Source organism: Astyanax mexicanus, chromosome 2 (genome assembly GCF_023375975.1).
Source record: "Astyanax mexicanus isolate ESR-SI-001 chromosome 2, AstMex3_surface, whole genome shotgun sequence".
Taxonomy (NCBI): Eukaryota; Metazoa; Chordata; class Actinopteri; order Characiformes; family Acestrorhamphidae; genus Astyanax; species Astyanax mexicanus.
In genome coordinates, this window is record NC_064409.1 from 66,228,994 (window position 1) to 66,254,572 (window position 25,579).

At 38.2% G+C, this 25,579-nt stretch overlaps 1 protein-coding gene across 2 annotated transcripts in view; it reads left to right on the top strand.

Annotated features, from left to right (window-relative positions):
- Nucleotides 1-997: 997 nt before the first annotated feature.
- Nucleotides 998-25,579, top strand: part of LOC103035230 (protein diaphanous homolog 1) — a 98,159-nt gene continuing 73,577 nt past the window's right edge. For both annotated transcript variants that reach the window (XM_049474735.1, XM_049474734.1), the window contains exon 1: nt 998-1,811. In XM_049474735.1, coding sequence (XP_049330692.1) covers nt 1,701-1,811 — 111 coding nt within the window. In that variant the 5' untranslated portion in view covers nt 998-1,700. The remainder of the gene's footprint in view (nt 1,812-25,579) is intronic.

Consider the following 25,579-nt stretch of genomic DNA (forward strand, 5'->3'; position numbering starts at 1 on the left):
CAAAAGATAAAATGAGCAGAAACAAATATGGTTTACGAATAAAATTCCAAAGAGCCGAATTGATTAAAGAAAATAAATGCAATAAATGTCTAGTGAACAGTTTGAAATCTAAAAATGATGAGTTCCTTTGATTTTACCTAATTGAAAACCATCATAACCATCAAACAACGCTGAACTGCTTTTTTTTGCACCAGGAATGGCATAAAGTTATCCAAAAGCAGTGTGTAAGACTGGTGGAGAAGAACATGCCAATATGCATGAAAAAATGTGATTAATAACCAAGGTTATTCCACCAAATGTTGATTTCTGAACTCTTTCAACTTTATGAATATGAACTATTTTCTTTGCTTTATTTGAGGTCTGGAAGCTCTGCATCTTTTTTTTTGTTATTTTAGACATTTATCATGTTCTGCACATAAATGCGCTAAATGACAATATTTGTATTTGGAATTTGGGCAAAATGTTGTCAGTAGTACTCCTTAAACTTAAGTAATCTGGGTATCTGAGAATCCATGCTTTGTGTTACAGTCTAACACTTGTTGGCTTTTTTTGCGTGATGAAAGCCCGGCCTTTATAGCTGAGATTGAACATGCTGCTCCTAATCTTCACACATGGTGGAGCTGTTGGGTAACAGAAAAGAAAATCACAATATATTTTTTTTGCCTACAATAACTGTTGTGAACATATTTTAATAAAAAAAAGTGAAAAATGTATCAACCCTTCATAATTTTATTTAGAAACAAAACTTTAGGCACTTCACAGTCTTTAGTTCAGATAGTGGGCAGTTTAAAGAGCAATATATATGTAGGCTACAGACTGCCTGTAAATAACTGTGTTATTTTGAATTATTTATGGAGCATTCATTGAAATATTCTTTTTTTTATTTTGTAGTATTATTTTGTTTTTAGAAAAGTGAAAAGCACAGTGCACGCGCAGTGCTATCTCAGGTGAGGCCCTCGTGCGTAACCCCGCCCTCGCGCTGCTAACCTGCGTGCCTGAGAGCGAGGCAGGAAGCGACGAGGAGCCGCGCGAGAGCTTCTGTTGTTCTTTAGTAAACACGAGCGAAAGAGCTGGGAGAATTTAGCTAGTATGGGAATAAAGTTGGGAAATGTGCTTGTCGGGATGTTCGTCGAGGGAAACCACGCGGCGCTGGATGTTTCTGTGAGGGGGTGGTGAAGTTTTTTGAGGGTTTGTTGAAGGTTAGCAGAAGGTTGAGGGCGGTAGTTGTTAGCTAAGTACACACGAGTAGTCAACGTTACGTTAGCCAAACTTGAGTTAACACGTTAATAAGACGGTTAAAGTGCGTGTTTTTTGCGTTATTTCCACTTTAAACGGACTTTAGTGGAAGTAAACTTGTAGTAAGTCACTGATAGGAAGAGATTTAGGTGCTTTTAAGAGGGGGCTCCTATTCAAATCTCCCTCCCTTTTCCCTCCTTTATGTGGGGACTGCCTGTGTGACTGAGGGCTCTCTGGGTTCTCAGCCTCTTTCTTTCAGGCCGCGGGGATTTATTTAGCGAACTAACGTACTTTTTGTAGCAGTCTGGAGGAAGCAGAGGATAATTTCTGAGTTACAGTAGCTAACTCAGCTTTGTTAGTTAGCTACAGTTCACCGTCAAGAAAAGCGTGTAAAAAAAGCTCCACAGCGCCGGAGAACTGGATACTGCCTTCATTGTTTTCAATCAGTTTGGATTAGATTCACCATGGATCCTCCAAACTCTGGGAACTCAGCGTCCTCTGGTGCTTCTTCAAAAAGCACCAAAGAGAAGAAACCCAAGAAAACCTACGACGAGGGAAATGAGAAGAAGAAATTTGTGAGTATTTTGAGTTGGGTTAAAGTTACTCAAGCTGTAGCTGGCGGAATAACTAACTATAAACGAGCTACATGTCCCGCAGGTTTTCTCTCATTGCTGTCACATCACAGAAGCACTCACTGAATCACACCATGTACTGTCAAGTGTACTGTCATGAAGTGCTGAAGTGCTAAAGTGCTAGAAGGCTCTAAGAAGTGATTATGCAAAGCTAGCTAGCAGCTACACTCATCCAAACACTCCTGTTCCCATCAAACTTAGCTAGTTAGCTAGCTGTCTAATTTAATTCAAATGTAGTTTACTAGAAAACAAAAGAGAAGAGGAGGCAGCAGGCAGGCGTTTTTCTGAGCCATGCGAATCAAGCCTAGAGTAGTCTGTGCTTTTTCTGAGTTTAAGAGACAATCTACGTGCCCTGCCTTCGCTAATGATGAGGAAGTAACAGCAGTGTGTAAAGTGTGTGTGTGTGTGTGTGTGTGTGTGTGTGTGTGTGTGTGTATGTGTGTGTGTAAAATATAGGACGCCAGTGGAGGGGGTTTGGGTTTTACTCTAACAGACCATGTGGACTGTAACACTTTATGGGACATGTGTTGAGACAAGTTTCCCAGACAGGGGAAACTAAGTTTTAGCCAAGTCTTGTACTATATAGCATTTTAGCATTTCAAATAAATACTATATATTTAAAGGAAACATTTTGTCTACAACTAGGCTTAATCCCTGTCTAAGAAACCAACCCCATATGTCAAAAAAAAGTTGTGCACCCTTTTTACATTTAGATTACATTTAAGGCATTTGTCTGATGCTCTTTTCCAGAGTGGCTTACAAGGTTATTTCTATTACAGAGTTGGGCCAATTTAGTGTTAGGACTCTTATTGAACCCCAGCCTCCCACTTGGTAGACCATCAGCAGGTGGTTGTGTTATCCACTGTACCACACAAACCACTGTCAGTTCTAAATTTGCTAAAAGTTGAATACAAATCTACGTTTTTAGTGGTTTTGAGCACTGAATACACTATGTATAAATCTATGACTAGTATTAATCCCTGTCTGGGAAGTTTGTGGACCCCTTTCTATAACTAATGCAGAAATCCAGCTCTATAATTTTAAATCAGTTGCTGGGAAATATGTCCAAGTGCATGCACATAGCTTGTGCAGGACTCTCTGGAGCAGATAAATAAACATGAACCTATTGGCACTGTGCCTAATGCCAGGCATGGCACAGAGGGCAGTAAAGCCCCCAGCATTGAGCTGTGGAGTGGTGCAACTGTGTTCTCTGGAAGGTTGGTGCTTTTGGGAAGAGTTGGGGAGTTGAGAATAAGAGGTGAAGAGGTGATCATCCTCCTAACACACTGACCTCACTAATGCTCTTGTCATGCTCTAGCAATGCTCCAGAATTTAGTAGAAGGCCTTTGCTAGGCATTAGAAATAGATGCTCCAACAAAAGCAGCAATAACTCTTCTTAATGCAAAATGTCTTTTTAAGACACTTGATTTTACAAGAAGCTAAAAACAAACAGATTATACAAAATGTCTGTACCGAATGTACGTACATTATTGTACCTAATGTAAATAATTAAATTTCTTCTCAGACTTAAATGTGGTCAGTTTGATTCGGTTATTTAATGCTTAACATGTTTAAATGCAAGTCATGGATGGCATGGGAGTGTTAATGCCTGCCTGAACAGATCTCATTTTAAAATCAGATCTGCCACTGGTAGCCTCAAAGGCTGTCACTTGGCACACAGACTAGTTCAGCCAGTGTGGGCTGGACCTGTGTGTCTCAGCCAGCTGTAAAGCTTCCTGAGACTGTGTTTGTGGTTACTACTGGAAAAGGGAACTCTGTTACGTCATAGTCTGGGAAAAGTGAGTCAAGCCAGGCAGTTCAGCCTTGCTGGATGACAGCGCTCAGCGTGTTATCCTATCTCCCAGTCTTTTCATCTTAAGAAAACTGATATTCACCCTCCTAATGTTACCATAGATTCGTAAACACACCTGGTGTTTGTTATCCCTTTATAGTGATACCCATCCGCTGTCTCCCGGAGAGCTTGCAGACAATAGACGTGGTGCATCTTTATCTTTGCCTGCTTCTTCAGGCCTGCAAGGGATGCAGGATGAATAAAATACATTAATACACACAAACATATGTGTTCAGTGAAACTCATATGTTACTTTTTTGAGGGTACTCTAATTAAAACAGAACCACTTTACAGAAAACATTTTATAGCACGGCTTGTAAAGGTTCCTGGAAAGTTGGTCTGTAACATTCCAGAAATAATGTTTCATGTTATGTTGAATGTTGTTAAAACTTGTGATGTAATAACGATTTGCAAGGTTGTATTAGAATATTTATATGGAAACATTTCCATATTGTTTTTCAGTGCGACATAAAATGTTATTCAGACCAAACAATTGTTGCCTTGGTTTAATGGTGCAAAATATGGTGCAATTGTTTTAAAAAATTGTACTACTAATAAAGTGTACATTATAAAATTCTGTTACCAAAAATTACACTATTTAGAAAACATTCTACTTAACAAATATTGATGTGGATCTACTGTGACATGCCAAAAGTCATGGGACAGGAACTAGCATTGTGTCCAGTGGAAGCTAAAGAATTTTCACTGACCTGCCTGATCAGTGTATGTGGCCTCCTGCATTGAAAGAGTCACTTGCCCGTTTGCGTGGACAATTCTAGCCAGACACTGCCGGTCACAATCAGTAACACCCACTGTGCTCTCTACTCTCTACTCTACTTTACTTTATTTTCCTCGTACACACAACACTATGTACTGAGACAGTAAATGCTTGCACATCTTTTGAAAATGGCATGTTTATGTTGTGTTACTGGAAAGTACATCAGTTCACTTGTTTAGTGCAGTGTGGGCAAACAGCAGAGCCCCAAGCTTGACCTGCCAAGAAGCACATTGAGTGTAGGTATTTGCCTTAGAGAAACCTGCCTTCACAACCAGGTCGCTTGCATTTGTTAAGGACGTTAGCTGATTAGTTAAGCCAGGTGGTGCTGTATAAAGTTGGAACGAATATCACTGCAGGTCTGAAAGGATCACGTGCAGTAGAGTATACACTTAGAAATTGGCTCAGCAGGCTGTAATGTTGATGATTGCTGCTGAAATGTCTGACATTTAAGTTTAATTTAATAGTCTCAGTGATTCATTACTGGATTCCTAAGGTGTCTGGATTATGTTGAGATGTTAAAATAAAGTCATTATGCTGCTACCATTAATTGCAATTGTTTCTAAGTCATAATTTGTACAAGACAGAAGATAAGAGCTGGGCAATAGAATGACCTGTTTAACCTGAATAAAAATATAACAAATACTACATAAAAATCACTGTATTAAGTGTGGGATATCTGAATTTTGCTTTTTAAGATTTTTTAAGATGTTACTTATGCTTATATTATGTTATAATATAGTGTTAAATATCATGAACATGTCTTTCCTTTTGGGAAGGAGAGTAACTTAATTTCAATCCTCCTTATGTCCTGTATATATGCAGTGTTGACAGTAAAGCTAATTGACTTAACCATATTGCCCTTCCCACGTCTGTAATCTGTTGAACATCATTCTTTCAGAAACCAAACCGCTTCCACACAAACAAAGCTTTCCTTCTTAAAATCATACACAGACTGTAACCTGTGACATTTTGAAGGTACGGGATTCTGAGTATGGTATCAAATATTTAAAATCTATTGATATTTATGATCTATTGCCTAGCTCTTGTTCTAAATCACTTTGAAGTATTTCTGTTGGTCTGAAACCAAACAAAACAGCAAATATTTCTTAATTTTAACCACTTTTTCATCTGTTTTGTCTTACTATTTAAGGAAAAAAGTAATTAGAAATCAACAGAGCAACATAGCACAATATTACATTTTTAAAATGTATTTATTTATTTTTTTTTTTCATTATAAATTATGTGGTCTTTTAACCTATTTGTCCAAACACCAAAAGTGTTTCTTTTGTCATTTTTGACCAAATAACTTCAGTTTGGTCCTGAGTTCATTAGAATCCCTAGTTTTAAAAAGTACAAAACAATTTATTTAATATATGTAAAAAAAAAAAAGTGAAAAACAGCAAAAGGCAGATGGCAGGTTTATGTAAACAGCATCCATATAGTTGTATGGTGGGTAGGAGTTTGTCGAGGAGGTGACCCATTTGCATATTGCAAATTTAAGGAGCAGCTTGTCGACAGAATTTGCTGAATGTGCGCAGTTCTCTTATTTTATCTAAGCTTCAGTAGTGTGTTCCTGACCTTTACTTTATCAGGGTTGACTCTGAGCATGCTTGTCGTACTTGGTGTTCTGGCATTTATCAATCAGTCGTTGCTCTCCTTTATACGGTACAGAAATTCCATAACAAGGTGAACTAGATCTTTGGATAATTCTGGAGGTGGAATGTTTAAAGTGCTTGGGCAGAGGTGGTGAGGTTCTAGCTTGTGCTCTGTGCTTTGTTCACAGTTTGGCCAGTAAACAGGGTAATAGTGGAACGTTGTCAGATGGTGGAGTTGGCAGAGCAGCATGGTCAACACCTCTGAGAAGGAATGTTAGTTTACACTTACCCAGCTGGTTGTTAAACACATACAAACACGTGTGCATGGTTTGTCTTACAGATGTCTTGAATTGGGTGAAAGGTCACATGAGTAAGGAAGATACATTTGGTGTTGTGTAAGGGGGTGGGGGGGTGGTGTGAGTGATGTTGGAGGAAGGGGCCACTGTCATGGGTCACTGCCTAAAACTGCACCTTGGTGAAAAATGCACATTCCCCAGGCTCCTGCTTTAGCCATTGTACTGTAATCCTGCAGTTTATGACAATAACAGCTTCAGACTGATGAAAAGTGATACTGATGGTACACGTAGATACACATTCCCTTGTGACCAGGATTTTATTCTGTTTTCATACACAACAGTTATTAAGTCATGTCTGACCTTTCAGTGCTCTCTCTATAGAAGCTACTATATATGCACTACATACAGTATATACTATATTCTATATTGTGAAAAAATAGATTTGCATGAACGTTTGAATTTAAGGCTCCTTATCGGGGCAGTAAGTGTTTATTTGCTTAGTAAAACACAAATGCTAGAATAAATACAATTGAGCTTTTATTCAGTAAGTGTAAGGGCCCAGGGAAATTTGTATTTACCAGTTAATCGTTGCATGTTTTGCTTGACCTCTCACCAGCCCTCTTTTGTTGAGCCAAAACACAAGTGTGCAGAGGCTCAAATAAACACAGTCTTACTTATTTTTGCCCCCCTCTTTCTCCAGTTAATTCATTGTAAGTGTTTCATCCAGTACAGGTAATAATATTGAGCTACATTAGTGAAGTACTCCATAGTTTACTGCAGACTTGCATCTAACTTTGTGTCCAAGCCTTAAAAAACACCTGCATTCTGATGTTTACCTTGTTTGGTCCAGACCTTAGACTTTTTAAGTTTGATCTGAATCAAAATAGGGTTGCAACGGTATGAGATTTTCACGGTATGATAACCGTCTCAGAAAATACCGCGGTATCACGGTTATCACGGTATCACAGTTTGTTACATATTAGGGCTGGGGCGACGCGTCGACATAATCGACGTCATCGATTACAAAAATACATCGATTTGCATAACGTGCGTCGGCGCGTCGTAAACATGGCGGCGCCTGTGGAGAGCATTAGAGGTTAGATCGGGCCCAAAAATTCCAACTGGCTGTTTTCGGGCTGTTTTAATGAGCGAAATATGATCAGAATTATGTTAATTAACACGGTAACATAGAAGCATAGAACTATTATTTCATTAAAATGATTTTTAAGAACAGCTAAACACAGTTCTGCAGGTCAAACGCGGAGGAGTTCACGTGCGAGAGACAGAGAGAGAGAGAGAGAGACACAGAGAGAGAGAGAGACACAGAGAGAGAGAGAGAGAGAGAGAGAGAGAGAGAGAGAGAGAGAGAGAGAGAGAGAGATTTGCGTGTTCTGGTGAGAACTACTCACAGGTGAAGGTTCTCTTTGATCTCCTCGTGCTCATATTCTAGTCCCATTCATAATTCTGCAGCTCCCTCAGTGTTTTCTGCCGTATTTTGCGGCTAGCGCGAGCGCTTACAACTGACACCGCGGACCGCGAGGTGCCGCCGCGTTTGTGCCGAATCCGACTCTCTGCTGAATCTGACTCCCGCTTCGCGGACAGAATCGGCACAACACCCCCGCTGTAGAACTGCGGTAGTGAAAACAGCGCTTATAAATAAATTAGTTTAGTTTCACTTTCAGTTTTCGTTATTTTTTTTTAAATAAAAATATAATTAAAAAACAGACGCCTACATCTCGGACTATTTTCTGGAGCCCGGGTCGGATTTACGGGCGGGCCTCGGGTCATGTCGGGTTCGGGCAGAGAATCTAAGCTCTAGAGAGCTTGGACTCCGGAGAGCAATCTCCAGCTACAAAAAAACGCCAGCGGGCATCTAAAGTTTGGGAGCATTTCACGCAAAAGGGCAACAATGTGGTCCTCTGCCATATGTGCAAAAGGAGCACTTGAAGCGCAAACATCCAGGAGCACTATGTCAACAGGGTCACACAGTAAGTTACCGTTTACATCAGGGTCTCCGCGGGTGTCCTTAAAAAGACTTAAGACTGTCTACCAAAGGTTTTAAACCTGCCACAGGCAGAAATTATACATTTTTGGTTTATATTTATATATATAGTTTCCAGAAACAGTAGCATTATTCATAAGTTCAGGTGTTTAGCTAAGCTAGCTGCCTTAAGTTATTTTAGCTAGCGCCGTCGGCGCTGCGGTGTCACACCGTATTCTGTCACCGTCGGAATTTTGTGACCAGTGCTCACGGTTATGAGCGTTCATTGGCAAAACGGAAGCTTTCTATACCTACACCTTACCCTCAGCCCTAAACTGAACCGTTTTGGCCAGTCGGGGTAAACATTAGAAACGAACACGTTTCGAATCGGCCAGTGCACCGGTCTGCTGAGAACTACTTGCCAGTGGTCACAAAATCTAGCGGTCACAGAAAACAACACACGGTTGTGGTGTATGGGAGCTTATCCATTTTTAGCGTTATAGATCTAAACAACGTGCTGTACATGTAAGTGATTATAAGTGTGGGGTTTGGTTTAGTAGGCTTGTGTTGTTGTTGTTGTTGTTATTATATATAAATATAGTAATTTATCGTTTGCTTTAAAACGTAAAATAATAATTATTTAAATATGTTTCTCAATGAATAGATTAGTCGACTAATCGAAAAAAATAATCGTTAGAATAATCGTTTAAAAAATAATCGTTAGGGACAGCCCTATTACATATAATATTAAACTGACCCTTAAAGAAATTACAACAAAGGTTTATTGTTCAATTAACTATTTATTGTAGAAACCTGGAACAATTATACATTTAATGTCTCCTTAAAAAAAAAAAGCTGTATACCATCAGGTGAAGCAAACCAGGTCTTTCCACTACTCTTAAGGGCATTAGGAGTGCATATATAAAAAAAAAAAAAAAAAAAAAAAAAAAAATATATATATATATATATATATATATACACACACGTTACACACATTACATGTCCTCTAAGAAGTAAAGATTCTGTATTTAAAATATTCAGTACAATTATTTAGGTTTAAATTATTTAATATCTGATAAACTGAGCCTGGGTCAGTGTCTGATCAACGACTGTTGTAAACGTCCGTTTTACTGCCAAGTTGGTATATAACCAGATACTGCAGAAAGAGGGGATTTATTTCTGACATGATCCTCACAATAGAGATTTCTATTTTAAGGCGTTCACACCGAGTCTGGTTTTAACATATGAAAAATAGAATTTCAGAAAATTAACGCATGTAAATGAATGGCGTCTTTCACATCCAGTCCGGCCAGGACCTTTACACGGACACGTGAATCCATCGCAGCACGCACTTCACGCCTGTACCTGAGTGCCCACATTTCGGATAACTCAGCGCTTTTGCGGGCGCTTACCGCAGGGGTTGTGCACGACTACAAAGAGGTTTTATTTAGGTTCAGATTAAAATTATAAACTAAACACATACTTTGCGCTGCACGGCGGGGTGGTGTTCTCGGAGACGGGAGAACAGGTTTGACGTATGTCCCCCTTTAGCTGTGACTTTATGGCCACATTGATTACAAATCGGATAACCATCCTCGGGTGCGTTCGGCGGGTATCCGAAATATTCCCACACTGCTGATTTTAGTTTAGCCTTTTTTTAGGCGGACGGAGATTTGTTTAGTCTGATGCACTTTCTGCTGTTCTCACCGCTGTGTGCTGAGTAGCTGAAGCGGAGCAGAGTTGCGCATGCGCGGGTTAATTTTGTCCGCTGGCTTGCGTTTTACCGGTAATAAGCAAACACACACGGTATGATAACCGTGCATTTTAATACCATGGTATACCGTGAAACCGGTTACCGCTACAACCCTAGTTCCAAATCAGCTAAATTGTGGACTTTTTTTAAATAAAAGGAAGGAAAAAAGGAACCGGTGGTGTTCTGAAATGTGACTCCTCTTGGGAGCAGAAGTTATCATCAAGTGATTCCCGTATCTACCGTAACTGTAGATTAACCCTTATTAATGAACAGAAATAAAAGGTATTCAAGGGTGATCTGTTCCGTTTAATCTGCTTTGTGTTGTAAGCAATTGAAGAAAGCTGGATTCTGGAGTTTTTAATTTTGCTCAACGTCTGGAAAGGCAACTATTTGAATTGGCAACATGCCAAGTCCTGCTGCAAATGTTAAGTATAGGAAGACACGGCTGATGTCAGCAATGAAGACTTATCTCTAAAATGCAAGTGAAACAAAAACTAACTGGACAAGTTTAATACACACACACACACACACACACACACACACACACAAAAATATGAACCCTGTTCTGGACTTGATATTTGGAAACAGTACATTTAAAAATACATATGGGTCAGTTTCAAAGACAGGGATTAAGCATATGCTTTGCTTGCACAGCACATTTAAGGGAAATTGTTTTTAATTGAAAGGGAAAAATAGTCCATGACTTAGTCCCTGCCTTCGAAACAGGCTCATAGTGTATTTGGTTTAAATGCTGAGTTGGTTGCCTTTGCACTAATTCTGTGGTGGCTGTGGGCTCTGTTGCTGATTCATTTCAATTCATTGAAAACTTCATTTTCAATTATTATTGCATTATTACTTTTTGAATACATAACTATTACATGCATACACAGGCATTCCACAGACAACTAATATATACTTATTCAGAAATATAATGTCGATGCATTATTTAGTCATTTATTATAGTCTGCGGCTGAGCTTTATAAGCAACATTGCTTGGGAGAAGAACATTGAAATACAATTGTGCACATTCTTCAGGCTTTACAAGTCTCTAGTTTAATAATGTTGTGCTGCTTTCAGCCTTTGCTTCATCCATTAAATCCAGCTTTAAAGATAGCACTGCCAGATAGGAGTAGAAGCTTTGGGGCTAGAGGGGTGGGCAGCACACTATAGTATCTGCAGTGACCTGATGATCGAGAGCATTTATGGAAGCAGCTGCATAATTTACAGGCACAACTGGGTAAACGGGTCGGAGCTTATATAGACTGAGTGCCTGAGGCTATTGATTTTTGGCATTCCTAGAAGCCAGAGCTGTTGTACCATTGTTTGCTTTTCTTATCCTGTTGCATTCTGTTTTATTTCTCTGGCATTCTATATCACACATATTTACACCAGTTAGCAATAACATTAAAATCAGATGAAGTAAATTTACCATAAAAAATATGGGAAGTGTTAGGATATGAGCTAGTTTGTCAAGGGAGAAATTCAGATGTCCAGAAGTCTGGGTCAGATTGTCTCAGTATGCAGTGGCCGGTACCTACCAAAGTGTTCCAATGAAGGACAACCAGTGTACCAGTGACAGCATGTCATGCATGTGCATGGTGGAGCTCAGATTAGCCTGGTTCAGTTATAGAGAAGACTGACTGTAGCACAGATTACTTTGTCTTGAGGTGTAAAAGCCTCAAAGTAGCACTGTGCAATATTGTAAGTAAAAAAAAAAAAAAAAAAAAATCTAAATATTTTTTTATATAAGTGATTTTTAGTTACGAGAAATATAACAAATGAAAAAAGACATTTATCGTTCTATTATTATTTTATGTTCATTTTTAAAGGAGTCAGAAAACACTGCAAGCACAATAAATCTGGTTATATTGCACAGGGTGCAAAAATGACCTCCTTATATTTTAGTTAAGAAAAAGTGTAATATATTAATACCACAGAGGTATATGCACAGATTCTCTTAATTATCTTGATTACATCATTTTGGAATTTGCTTTAAAACAGTCGTTCATATTAACTAAATACATTGTATTATAGAGTGTGTATAATAAGACAGGATCCAGTAACAGCACATAAGGCCAACAGTTCATAAAAATGGATATAAGTCTTAGAAGAATGTGGGAGGTTAAACAGAATATATAGGCTCAGCTAGTGGAAAGAAGTAAAGAGAGAACGAACACTACTGTATGTTTGAGAGATACTAAAATACAGTTTTTTTTTGCCTAAGCTGGCTGTGTTGTCCTTCATCTAAATTCAAACATCCTTTCAGAATCTTAGAGGGGGAGGTGCGAGAGAAACAACATGGCTGTGATTGCCATGTTGTGGTTGAGTTCTGGTTTTGCTGCAGCATCCTGGTGATTCAGTTCATGTTGTGAGAGTCACCGCTTCGGTAACATCAGCTCTTCACAGGAAGTGATTCTCTAAGACTGTTACACCTTTATCCAAACTAGCGCACACTGATAGTTTAGCTTTAAATCTTTAAATAAAAGTAGTTAAAAGCTACAAAGTACCAATTTAAAAGTAAGTTCAGTTGTTAAAAGTTTTAGTTGTTCACTCAAGAGAATTTGAGATGTTATTATTTTACTTCAATGGTTGCAAGTGCATTATATAATGCGTTGGTGTTCATTGTAGTTGGTCAGAAATTAGAAATACGAACACCCATTCATTTTCATAGTTTTCTCTTTTTCCTTTCTCTAACATATCAATACCAGTAGATATAATCCTGATTGATCCCTTACATGGCTTATATCTTAATAAAATTACTAATTTTATATTTCTGTAAAGGAGGCTTCACGTGTATATCCTGTAGGTCAGTAAAGATGGTGTGGTTTTAGTTCATAACAGTTCAGGGTTTTCCTTTGCAGCCAGCAATAGTGGCTTGGCTGACTATGGTCATGATGGCAGGCAATTAAATTAAAACCACCATCATACTTGACTCTATATACTGATGGCCTGCCTCAAAAACCTGTCAGCTGGGCAAAATGTCTTTAAGTGTGTTGTAGCTCTCACCAAGAGGTACACTACCTGAAAGTTGCTTGTGGGAGCCTTTTTATAGTGAATGCAAAGTTCTTCAGTGCCCTCTTTGAATTTCCTTATAACTGGATCAAATGTTTACAATGTAAGGATAACTTCATCCAGCTTTGCATAGTTGTGAAAAGGCCTGCAATATCTAAAATCAGAGTAAAATAAACAGCCCTTTGCATATATCTGAAAAAATGATCTTGGGTTTTTGTCAAGAGTTGTTTTTTAAAAAGGTAAATTATGTGGAGGAATTTCACTTGTTTGGTGCGTAAAAAATGTGTTTCTGCGATCGATGAACTGAACAAGGGTTCACTTGGATCTGGACTGAAACCTGCAGTGTTTAGCGAACCATGGCCCTCTCGTTTAGTCTGCAGCTAGTTGCCCACCTGTGTGTTGGTAATTATTATGAACCAAACTAAATAAAAAGTTTTATTTTGTGAAATATTTTCTTTAGATAATCTGCCAGTTCTGTTGTAGCATGATGCATGCGTGATGTTCATGAAAGAACTGAAGTGTGAAAAAGAAAGCAATAACTTGATACTGAGGTCACAGTTCGCAGTTTTTCTTTTCTTTACAGAACTTTTCAATGTGTGCTGCTAATCACTACCATCAGATTTCTCTGAGCAAGTTCTAAAGTGACCTGATTGGTTCATTTGTTTGGATTTGCTGCTGTGAGAAAAGGCCATGGCCTCTGATTGTGCCAGCAGATGTAATCCTATCTCTAGTCACATTTTGCACCCTTTAGTGATTAACTAACTGCAGTAGTGGATAGGGCTGGGGCGGTATTGATTTTTTATAACCGCGGTAAAAAACGCATCACCGCGATATTGCGGTTAACCGCGAGACCCCAAACCACTACCCCCCCCCCCCACCCCTAAAAAAAAAAAAAACACAAATTTATTGGTAACAAATCTTTATTCTTCAAACCATACAGCCTACATACAACCTCTACATGAACCATAAATACAGCATAACAAGTGAACATATGCTGCCTGTATAATTCGTCATTGTACAGCTAACCTGTCTTTTTCCGCGCAGACTTTTTGAAGGGGGAGCTTGTCCGCCTCCCCCTTCTCCATCCATAGATCTATTTTAGGGCTGGCCCGAATAGCGGTTTTGAGCTCAGGATATACGGCAGTAATTGGTAGCGAATATTCTAATATTCGTTTAAAAAAAAAAGACGAATTAATCCACAGCAAAATTTTCCACTGACCCCCGGCTGTGATAGAAGAAGTCTGTGATAGGCGTCTGTTTTTTTTTTTTTATTCACACTCTTCTTATTTCTCATTAAATATCTACTAGATACAGATTATATCTGTACAGTATCATTTATTTCACTTCCCTCCTGAATATTTGGAGTGCATTATGTCTCCTTATGTTGTGTAGTTATGTAGTTTTCACCCCAGAATTTCTGCTGCATCACACCAGGCTTCGGCTGCATCGCAGGGCAGGAGCGCAGCTGCGTTACGGCTATTTCGTTTGAATTGTGCAGTGCAGAGTATTACAGATTTTGTATTTTTGCACTTGGGCTATTAGCTCAATATTAAATATTTCGTTTGTTTATAAATTATTTTATATTCTTAAACCATGTTAAATTATATTCGATTGGAGGAAATTAATTCAGACATCATTTATTTTTTGTCCCGTTACCGTTCCGCAAAAAAAATCCTTCTTTTAATCCCGCATCAGCCCGCCACATACACAGTTTTGCCGCACCTGCCCCGCGGTCCTAAATACCTTTAATAAATTACATTTAGTGCTTAAAATTAAAAAAATAAAAATAAAACCGCGCTGAATAGTGCGGTCACGTTTCTTACCACATTACAAAAAAAAATCGGTGTGTATGTGCGCGTGTCGGTCCATTCTCCGCTCCTTTTTTGTGCTTAGGGTTTTTTTGTTGCGTGCATGAGAATCACTGCGTGATTATTACAATTTTCTTAACTATTTATTAATGTGCTCCCACATCCTCTGCATTGATTAAACTCCTGTTCCCGCCAGTAACAATTCAGTTCTGTCTGTGCCGCAAGATATCCTGACGGGACCCGCGTCATATAATATGTTGATTAAAATGTCGTGACGTTAAGAAATCGGCTCGCAAGAGACAACCGACCAAAAAAAAGACATTAGTTCCATTTTAAAATAATAGAAACCTGTCCTTTATGTTTGACAATTTTTGTTTCACTTTACGTGTCCTTACTCATCTGAAGTTTATTTATCTGAACTGAGTTTTATATGGTTATATTTGTAGCGGTTCTGAACTCAGTTCCGCGTGCTGTGAAAGAGACAAGGCGCAGCGCACTTTACCTCAGACTTGGTCAGATACAACATTTCAGTAAAGATGGTGGTTATAGTTTTATATCATTGCTTTGCTGTTTGAACTACACTTCAACCAACCTTACTATTTTTACCAAGACTGAGGCGCAATGCCGCGCGTTCTCCGCGGTGCTCACGCAGAACAGCCAGCAGCCAGACAATGAATTAATATATTTTACTTTCTCAAAATGTGACCACGGAACACCTTACATGGCTCTATGGTTTACCTTGAGGTGGGTGAATTAGTTTGATGTGTTGGCGAGAGGTGCAGACACCACTTTCCGGCAAATCTTGCAGATGATTCTCTTCTGTTCTGAGTCTTTTTCTTCCTTTTTTCTCAACTTACTGAGCCTGCCCTGTAGCTTCCATTTCCGAGCCAATATTAGTGCTGCTAATCTTCACTCTCTTCAGCAGCCTCAATGGAGACGAAGTGAGCAGGAGACTCCAGAGCTGTTCTGACCTCAATGAGTACCACGCACCGCGTTTTGCTTAACCCAAAAATCTTTGTCATTTATCTGTGCTGCCGCTGCACTGGCGTGGCAGCGGCAGCACAGATAAATGACAAAAAATTTTATATTCGATATTATGAATTTTGAGATCGTTTGACACCAATATCTATCGCGATCAAAATATATTTGATATATTGCACAGCCCTATAGTGTAGGACTTACACTTGACATATTAATACTGAATTCACCACAGTTGTGCTTATATGGAGCATTTTACTACCGCTCAAAACGCAGTCAATCAGATTTGACAGCCATAAAAAAATGCGGTAATGACGGTAATGAGCTCATCACCGCGGTGACGTCCCATAACCGCGGTATTGCGGTAATAAAATTATCGTCACAGCCCTAGTAGTGGATTTGTTTTGCTATTTACTGTGGAGCTTTAAGAATACTTTTTGTGTGTAGTTGTTTATGTGGGTCACTAAATATTCTGCATTTTAGTATTGTGGCATTATTTTCTTATTTATAGGCCTGTCATGATATGATTTTTTTGTGGACGATATATTGTACCAGAAATTATTGCAATACAAGAAATTTTTGTAAGTTTAAGACTATTAAATGCTACTGATATTATGATAACAGAATAGCATAAAAATGCAATTATACACATTTTAAAGACAGCAAATATTTAATTAATCATTTATTATAATTAGTTTGGGAATTATATACTTATTTTTTCACCTACTTTAGTCCATACACTGTGTGTATGGAGGCACAGTTATTGAAGCATGACTGGCTAAAATACTGTTGACTGTTATGTATGTGAACAAACGTACAAATAAACACAATAGACGACATCACGATTATCAAAAATAATTGAGGTCGTGTTCATTTATTGTACAGTAAATCAATATTGCAATTATTGTGACAGGCATAGTTTTTTTTTTTTTAACACTATTTAGAGAACATAAATGATAGCCAACCTGTCATTGGCTAAAGCAAATAAGGTGAAGGTTCTGGAGTTGCCGTTTCAGCCTTCTGAACTTCTTTACTTCTGTACTAACAAGACTAGGCGACTTTACCGTTTGAGAAATTAATCCACAACTACCACAAAAGACTTCAGACTGTTAAAGATGTTAAAGAAGGCAATAGATGTTAAGCTAAGGTATGTAAACTTTGGATCAGGGTCATTTGGGTAGTTTCTGTGGTCATGATCATTTTAAAAGGGCTTGATAATAAATGGCTTCACCCATCTGCCAACCATGAATAATAAAACATTATGATATTGCAATTATTATTGCCAATTTGGCATATATTTTAAACCGATGCTTTGTATCAGCAAATACAAATTCCCACATCGGTGCATCCCTAAAAGAAAAGTTAACAAATGGCCAAAACCTTCACAAATACTGCCAGGGTAAATGTATGAGCAGACTGTATGGATTTATGTGTGTGTTGGGAGGCCAGCTGGGTGTTTTTGTAAATCTGAGCATGCATTTCCCAGTGCTTCTCTCTGTTAGTGTTCCTATCCTTCTGTGTCTAAATTGAATCATGGCTACTGGCTCTTTTCCTCTAGTCTTCTATTACAGTGCCATGGTCTGACTGACTGCCCTATTCTCTGTGGCTCAGCTCAGGGACTTACCAAAGGCTTTGGCTGCCATTAGACAAGCTTTGGCCTTCTCCGCAGCACTGTGTGCACACACATACAGACGCTCAAATATCCCTTTCTGTGAGCGCTTACCTTTATTTGGAATCTCTTGGTATTCCTTGGAAACTCATCAAGTCAAACCCTTTAGCCATTTGTTAGAGTGCTTTTGGATCTGTGGACTGTTGCTATGCTCCCTCACCAGCTCCATGCTCTTCGGGAACTGCTCTGAAATATTTGTGGGGTTTTTTCCTGTTTGTGATTGGGCAGGTGGAGGTAGCAATATTTTATCATATTGTGATTAAATTTTATATATCAAGTATATCAAGGACATTATTAGTACTTAACGAAACACTGACCTAACTGTACATAATTAGTTTAGTTTAACTGCATGAAATGCATTATATTTTGAATTTAAATCACTGTTTGCAATATAGGATAGTTTTCAAATAATGGTTTTAGGGATCTGTCTCTAGTGATGCATTTTACTGCAGACATGTGTATTAAGATAAATATTGTGTATCTTTTAAAGGGAGCAGTTCTTTAAATGTCTAATGTATTATCTAATATATAGCAATGTCTAATATATTAATTATAAAAAAAACGAGGTAGACTCTGAAAAAAGACTGCATAACTATACATGAATGTTTAAAATTCCTTTTTTTATGCTCAGTCCAATTATACTTTCTCATCAAAAACTTAGGGACTGATTTTAAAAATGGCTTTAAATAGTGTGCTCTTATATTTTACAATACTTTTTATAGTATCACAATATGTTGAATCATAAGCCCTGTCTATTGATTCGTATCATATCGCCAAGTTTTTGCTCAGCTCTATTAATGAGCATCAGAAACTAATGCGAATTTCAAATTTACCTCCGGCATTTTATGCTTCCTTTCATTAATGAAACGTTTTCTTAATTATTCTCTTTTATGGGCGCACTAAAAGTGAGGGGACAAAAGACTGAAGCCTACAATGTGAAAACAAGAGGATGTGTTTGTTAGTATGATTCTTTCACACAACATCCTTCAGATTAATTGGTTTCACTTCTTCTTTCCTCTGTTTCTTGTTTGTTGTAGTTAACACTTGACTTTGCCGTTCCTGAGCATTCAAACTGTACTGTATGTTTGTTAAGACCTCTGTTGCTAGGTAGCCAATGGCTACAGCTAAGCAACAGCACAGTTGACCAAACACTTTTGGTCAGTCAGGTTGACCACTATATCTACCAAAGATAAAGAGCTGTAAAACCTAAGATTGCAATGATAAACATAATGTTTCTGTAAAAAAAAGGTCAGTGTTGCGTTAGAGTTTGTAGATCTGTAGATAAAGTGGAGGGTTATGGTTCAGGATGTGCTTCTACAGTAAATTCATGGTACGTGTGGCTTACGGGTATGTGTGAAGATTGATGGATGTAATACAGAGCCAAAGTTCAATGGTAACTTAGAGTTCCACCCAGAAACTAGTTCACTGCACTTCATAAGTACTCCTGTTAAGAAAGGCTCATATGCTAATACTATAAAGTACATACTAGGGCTGTATGATGAATTGTATTTGTAGCATTATCGCAATAAGAGTTTGTATGATAAACAGAAAGTGTTGCAGTAACATTGTGTCTATCCTATAACTAGGACCAATGACCACACCAGCCCCTTCCCCACCTGCTCGCTGTCTCGCATCAGGTATCTGAACCGACCGAGAGTCAGCACTTTATAGTCAGCCAAGCACTCAAAACCTGAGTAAACTGCAAAACTGTAGTAACCGGCCCTTTAATCGGGCATTTTAATTGCCTATTAAAAGGTAAAAAAGCTTTTAAGATTTCGGCTATTACTGGAAATATCTGCACAAAACTAGATATTTATGTGCATGTTTTTAAGGACAATTATTTGAATGCACAGTGAGCACTATTCATTAATACAAGCTGTTTGAGATGTTCAGCTGGATTCAGTTTATTGAGTTCGTCTCCACCTTGCATGTTACTTCCATATTGCAGACTGGAAGGGGAATAGTCACATTTATTTCACATGCTGTTTTTAAGATGATATTAAATGAACATGCGCTATGGGGAGAAAAAACTGTGAGCAAGATTATATTGGTTAGAGATTTAAAATGTCAGTTTTGATTAATTTCAAGCTAATTGTCTGGCCCTGGATCCAGTGGTTTCTGTGGGTTTTTTGCAAAATAATAACATTCATCTGTTCTGACATGTTAATTATTCTGGTTAAAACAATGCAGACTAAAACTTAATCATGTGACATAATTAATTAATTCTTGTAAAGGTATTTGTGGCGGATGTTGTATTTTCAGTAATTAAATCACATTTGATTTATCATGTGAACATGTTTTCAAATGCTTTAGTTTTACTTTTAATCCTGAGTCCGTTTCAGAATTAGGAAATTGGGAAAAAAAAAAGATTTTAGTTGTTTGTTTGTAAGTGTGATTGAAAAATATTTATTGAAGCAGATGGGAATTTTTGTAAAACAAGAGAACACAAACTCTAATTTCCCTGAAGCTGTTGCTTTCTTTATTCTATTCACAGAAATGTAATTGATCAATAATAAGAAACATACAAACATTCTGTAGTATAAGTGCCAAGCTTTGCATGACTGTACTTGAGCTGAAATGTGAGTTTTTTTTGTGCTTTTTCCAGCAATTAAAGTTGTTTTGTTCAATATTGTTGTGAAACTTGATGCACTGTACTCTGAGAGTCTGAAAACATATACTGTACTATATACAGTAAGAGCCTGCAGCTCTGAGCAGGTTTAACCAGTGAAACCCAACAGCTGTATTCCGTCCTATCTATAGTTTGCATGAAGTATTTTTATATTAGTGATAAATGTACTGTTTTATGATCATGGGAGGCTGTTACTGTATTATGGATTATTGGATTATGGCTTATTATGCAGCAGTTTAATGACTGAACTTGGGTTTAACGACTAGACAGGAGGTTTCTTTAATGGAGTCAACTCCCCAGTATGCTAATGAAATGACCGGGACCACCAAGAGAAACGAGAAATGATTTAATCTCACCTCCACTTATGCACTTAAATGTGTGCAGGGTAGGATATATACTGACATGCCCATTTTCCATTGAAAGTGGGATGCATGTGTAATCTTCTGCATTGAAAAAGGGAGTGGTTTCTGTGGTTCTCTGTGCTCTAATGCTTTCTATGTAAACTTGTGATATTGGGTACTAAAAATTGTTAAATGGTTGGAAATGGAATACTTTGGAAATGGAATGTCCCATCTATCTGTCACCCACTATCAGGCCTTGTTTAAACTCTGATACTATATTTTTTGCACTGTAGGGCGCACAGGATTATAAGATGCATTTTAAGAGACACTATAAGAAACGTCTGATTTAGCAGGTCTCGCCACTGGGTGTTGTGTGTGGGTTGGGGGTGGGGTAGCTAACTAAGTTAAGTAAGGCTAAACTAAGTAAACAAAACTGTAATAAGAAAAGACTTTCTTTTAAAGTCAAATGAGTGCTGGAGGTTAATCTGCACAGATTTCTCTCCTATGAACTGTTTATTTGGGTGAGCTAAAAGCTTTTGTTTATTTACTGTAAAATAAATAAGCTTAGCTAAGGCTGGAGAATTAGCATTAGCGGCCGCCTGACAGTGCTACACTGAGTGTTCTGGTAAAATTCATACATAAGGGGCACTGACTATTTTTGGAAAAAAAAAAATGATTTTAAGTGCACCTTATAGAGTGAGAAATACGCCACTTCATTTTGGAAAGCCATTAGCACGTTGGTTAGTGTGTACAGCCTTAAGTTACAAGATAACATCTCGCAACAACAAATATTATACGTTTTAATTCATTTAGAAATGTGTATCAACTTAAATAAGTTATCAAGCCTTTTTGTTTTACCTGTTTAAAGTTTACCACAATGTTCTATTTTGGATATTTGGTCACTTACTTCTGGCCTTTGCTGGTGTACCACCAGACAGATATTCAACACTTAACCTATTTTAAGCCATAGGTGCACAATAGCTCTAGAGCTAACTACCTGTGTAAATTGGCCAAGTTGACTCAGCAGAAACTGCTGGTCTGCTCAAGCTCAGCTAAGAAATTATTTAAATTCAGAATTTCCTTATGGATCAGAGGTGCATCATACTCCCTCAAGGTTACACCCTCATTGTATAATGCAGCCTATGTTCTTAGGTGTGACTCTGCATGGTTATGTTGTTCTGGCTGACTGTATTGCAGGAAATGATCTTTATTGTGGCCTTTTCATGTTCTCTTTCTCTTGCTTACTCACTGGCTCACTCTTGCTTCTAAACATACTCTCTCTCTCTCTCTCTCTCTCTCTCTCTCTCTCTCTCTCTCTCTCTCTCTCTCACTCTCTCTTAAATTGAGGCCCCTGCTGTGTCATAAACACGTTCCTGGTACCCGTCTACTCTAACTGCCAGTTTCCTCTGATTCTCCATGTGCCTCCCTAACTTGCTCGTACTACCTAAGTGCTGCTACCACCAAAGAGCTATAGGGAGGGGCAAGAAATGAAATAACCTATGCAGTGTAGGATCAACTGTGTAAAAGTTACACAGGTTATTTCTGAAATTATTTCCAATCATGCTTTTGGTGGAGTTTTACAGAAAGAGAAATTGTTTAACACTGGAGCAGAAACAAAAGCATCTTTTGGCCACAGCTGTCTTTGTGTGTACAGTCATTGTTCAGAAAAAAAGCAGCTAAAAAAACACTGGTTAAGTGTATAGAAATGTTTCAGTGCTTCCCGTAGCTCTCATATTGGGTGTTGACATTGTTCACATCACTATTTGCGTGAGACAAGTCGCAAAACGTAGGGTATTATTAAACACAGTTGATTTTATCTGAACTCCAGGATAAGAAAAAGACTGATTTGAAACCTTTAGTCCTAACCACCTTACATTGAATGATTGACATGACACGACCGCAACTAGAGTCTAGCAAGACTCTCATGATTTTATCCCGACAAGTTTTCTGCGACAGTGAAAACGCTTAAAAATCATTTTGTGTAAGGTCTGTATTACAATGGGTTAATGAGATTGTGTTGACTTGATGCATATTTTCTTAGATTTTTGGGGGGTCCTTAACCCAGTATTTTCTTATATTTGTTTGGGGTTCTGGATTTGTAGCATACTCTCTGTTACTATACTTCAAGGGTGACGAATCATATCTGTAAATGGCCTGTGTGGCTACAGGTTTTTAATCAAACCAAGCAATAACACACCTTTAATAACTATTTAGTTGTTGAAAGGCTGAGATTTGCTAAATAAATTGCAATTGGTTATTTAGAATGAAATCCTGCAGCTGCACCGGTCTTTTGTGGATAAGATGAGTAAACTCAAACCTAAGATCCATATGTTAAGGCATCTATGTGCTGTGATTAAGTGTAAATAATTACGTGTAATTGTAAAATGTTTGGTTCATACCATGGTCAGCTGTATCCCTGCAGGTACATCCATGCAGCATTACTCAAAACTTACAAACCCCTCACATGTGTCTGAACTTCCGAGGCCTGTTTCTAATCAGAGCTGTGGGAAACACACTTCTGTAAAGTCTGTTTCTTTTCTCAGTGAAAACTAACCACTTTTTGTTTTGACATTTTGAGAGAATTTGTTTTGAGCTGTTGGCAGCAAGTAATCGAGGTTTCTTTACATGTTTGTGGTCTGTGGTTACAGGTACGGCTACAGGTCTGTGGATGCAGGTTGTTGTTCTGATGAAAAACAGGCAGTGTATGATTTGATAGACTACACTGTGTGAGGTTTTAACATCCTGAGCTCGTCTGTCAGGTGTTTTCACACCACTGGGACTAAAGTGTTGTCTGGTGTTTCTGTGCAGGTTGTGCTGTGGTCATTAGAGTGTGGGCTAAACTCTGCTCTGCTGAGCAGAATGTGATCTGCTTAGTTAGTTCAGTGAATTATCTGCTCTGCTGATTCACACCATGAATGAGTTTTTGAGGTTTTGAGTGAGATTTCCTGAAACAGTGCAGTTTGTATGAGGGGAGTAAGAAAATGTAGATATTGATTTTGCAGTTCTGCATCAATTTGTAATTATTAGTTTACATGTAAAGATTGATGCCAGACATTATTTTATTTGTTTTGTTTAATCTATGCCTTGCTAGATAGCAGTGCTGTACTTTGTAATTAGATCAAACTGTATTTTATAAATGTTTATTTTTTATTTTTTTATTTTATTTTATTTAAACAAAGTAGTACACCTTGCATACAGTATATACCAGACATGCTGTATGTCAATTTCTTGGGCCCTGTCCAAACACAACACATCCCACACAAGCAGACAGGTGATTTAAGTTACTTTCGAGAGGTGTGTGTGTTTGTGTGTGTTTGTGTGTGTTTGTGTTTGTGTGTTTGTGTGTTTGTGTGTTTGTGTGTTTGTGTGTTTGTGTGTGTGTTTGTGTGTTTGTGTGTTTGTGTGTTTGTGTGTTTGTGTGTGCAGTAGTGGGATTAGGCAGGATTAGCTTGTCAGTCATGCAGTTTGACTCTCACATTTTCCCTAGTATGATTAACACTAATCTACTAATGCCCTACACTACAGCAGGTACGTGTGTGTGTGTGTGGTAGAGATACAGTTTTGTGATGGGTTTAACTGCTCTGTGGTATTACAACATTTTAACAATATCTCCAAACAAGGCTGCTATTTCTTGAATATGAACTGCCAGATGTGCCAAATTTCTGCTCTTTGTCTAGATAACACAGCCCAAAATAGCTTATTTACGTACATATTCATACATCTAAGATTTCACTCACGTGTGATCTACTGTGGAGTCTCATGTTTATTGCAGTACTGCATTATAGCTTACAGTGCTTGTGTCCATGATACACCTGTGTGTGTGTGTGTGTGTGTGTGTGTGTGCATTGATGCACAGTGCCAGCAACACAGTGCTCGCATCTTTTTTAAACAGATTTTATTTTTTATTTTAGGCCAAATCAGTTTGTCCATATATGTAAAATAATATAAAAAATGTATATGAAATTTTAAGTGGGTGAGGTGACGCACTATTAATGAAAGTGGTTAGTTTAGCATGTCTTCTTTGTGTTGAGGTCATTCAGGGATTAGTATGTGTTTGGTGAGAGCAGAGAGAGGCAGTAGGTGGCTGGTTGTAGAGAAATTGTACTGGTGAAGAAAGGGCATGTGAATCACTGTAATTACAGTATTTAAGTGCTTTACACCCTTTGTGTGTCTTTCTTTTGAAATGTGTGTGTGTATGTCACTCTGTTTGTATGTGCCCGCTGACTGTATGTGTATATGGGTAAGGAGCCTCAAATCAATAACAGTCTTTGTATCTGTTCCAGTCTTACATGACAAGCAGCAAATGGCAACAGAATATTAAGTGAGTGGATGTTTGAGTGTGTTTGCAAGCCTGCGTGTGTTTGTGCGTGTTCAGAGCGTGTTCTTGTGGTGTTATGGTAATGAGTTCTGTGTCAGTTGAACACAGAGCTGGGTGACACTATGGCGCTACTGAAAAATGTGCGATGACTGTGTAGAATTGTGAAACTGCACACACATTACCAGCAGTGCTGAAAATGTTTCCTGCCTTCAACTGTCATGCAAATCTCTCACACACACACACTTAGACACTTTTTAAACAGTGTGAGTAGAAGCGCACACTATCAAGCAGACATATATTCTATAATATATGCTTTAAAGGAAGCTGTGAATGTTCCATGTAAGAAATGTTTATGCATGGGGAGGAGAACATTCCAGAGTCTTCCATCAGTGACACACAGCTATGGTGTTTATTGTAGGTTGCAGAGAGTTTTATTTGGAGTTATTTGGACTTTAGAATGCTGACCTGTGCACTGTCTTCAGAGATTGTGTGTAGAATTTAATAAGGGAAGGGTGTTCCCTCTCACAGGGTGTTTCCTTTTTACATGACATTTAAGACTGAGAACTGAGGGGGGTTACAGGAACTTTTCTATTCTACACTCATGTCTTACCCAGCAAATTCAGCTAGGACTGAATTCAGAAGATTGGCTGTTGCAGATTAGTAGTCAGTGTATCAGTTTTAAGAAAACTGTAACGGGCATC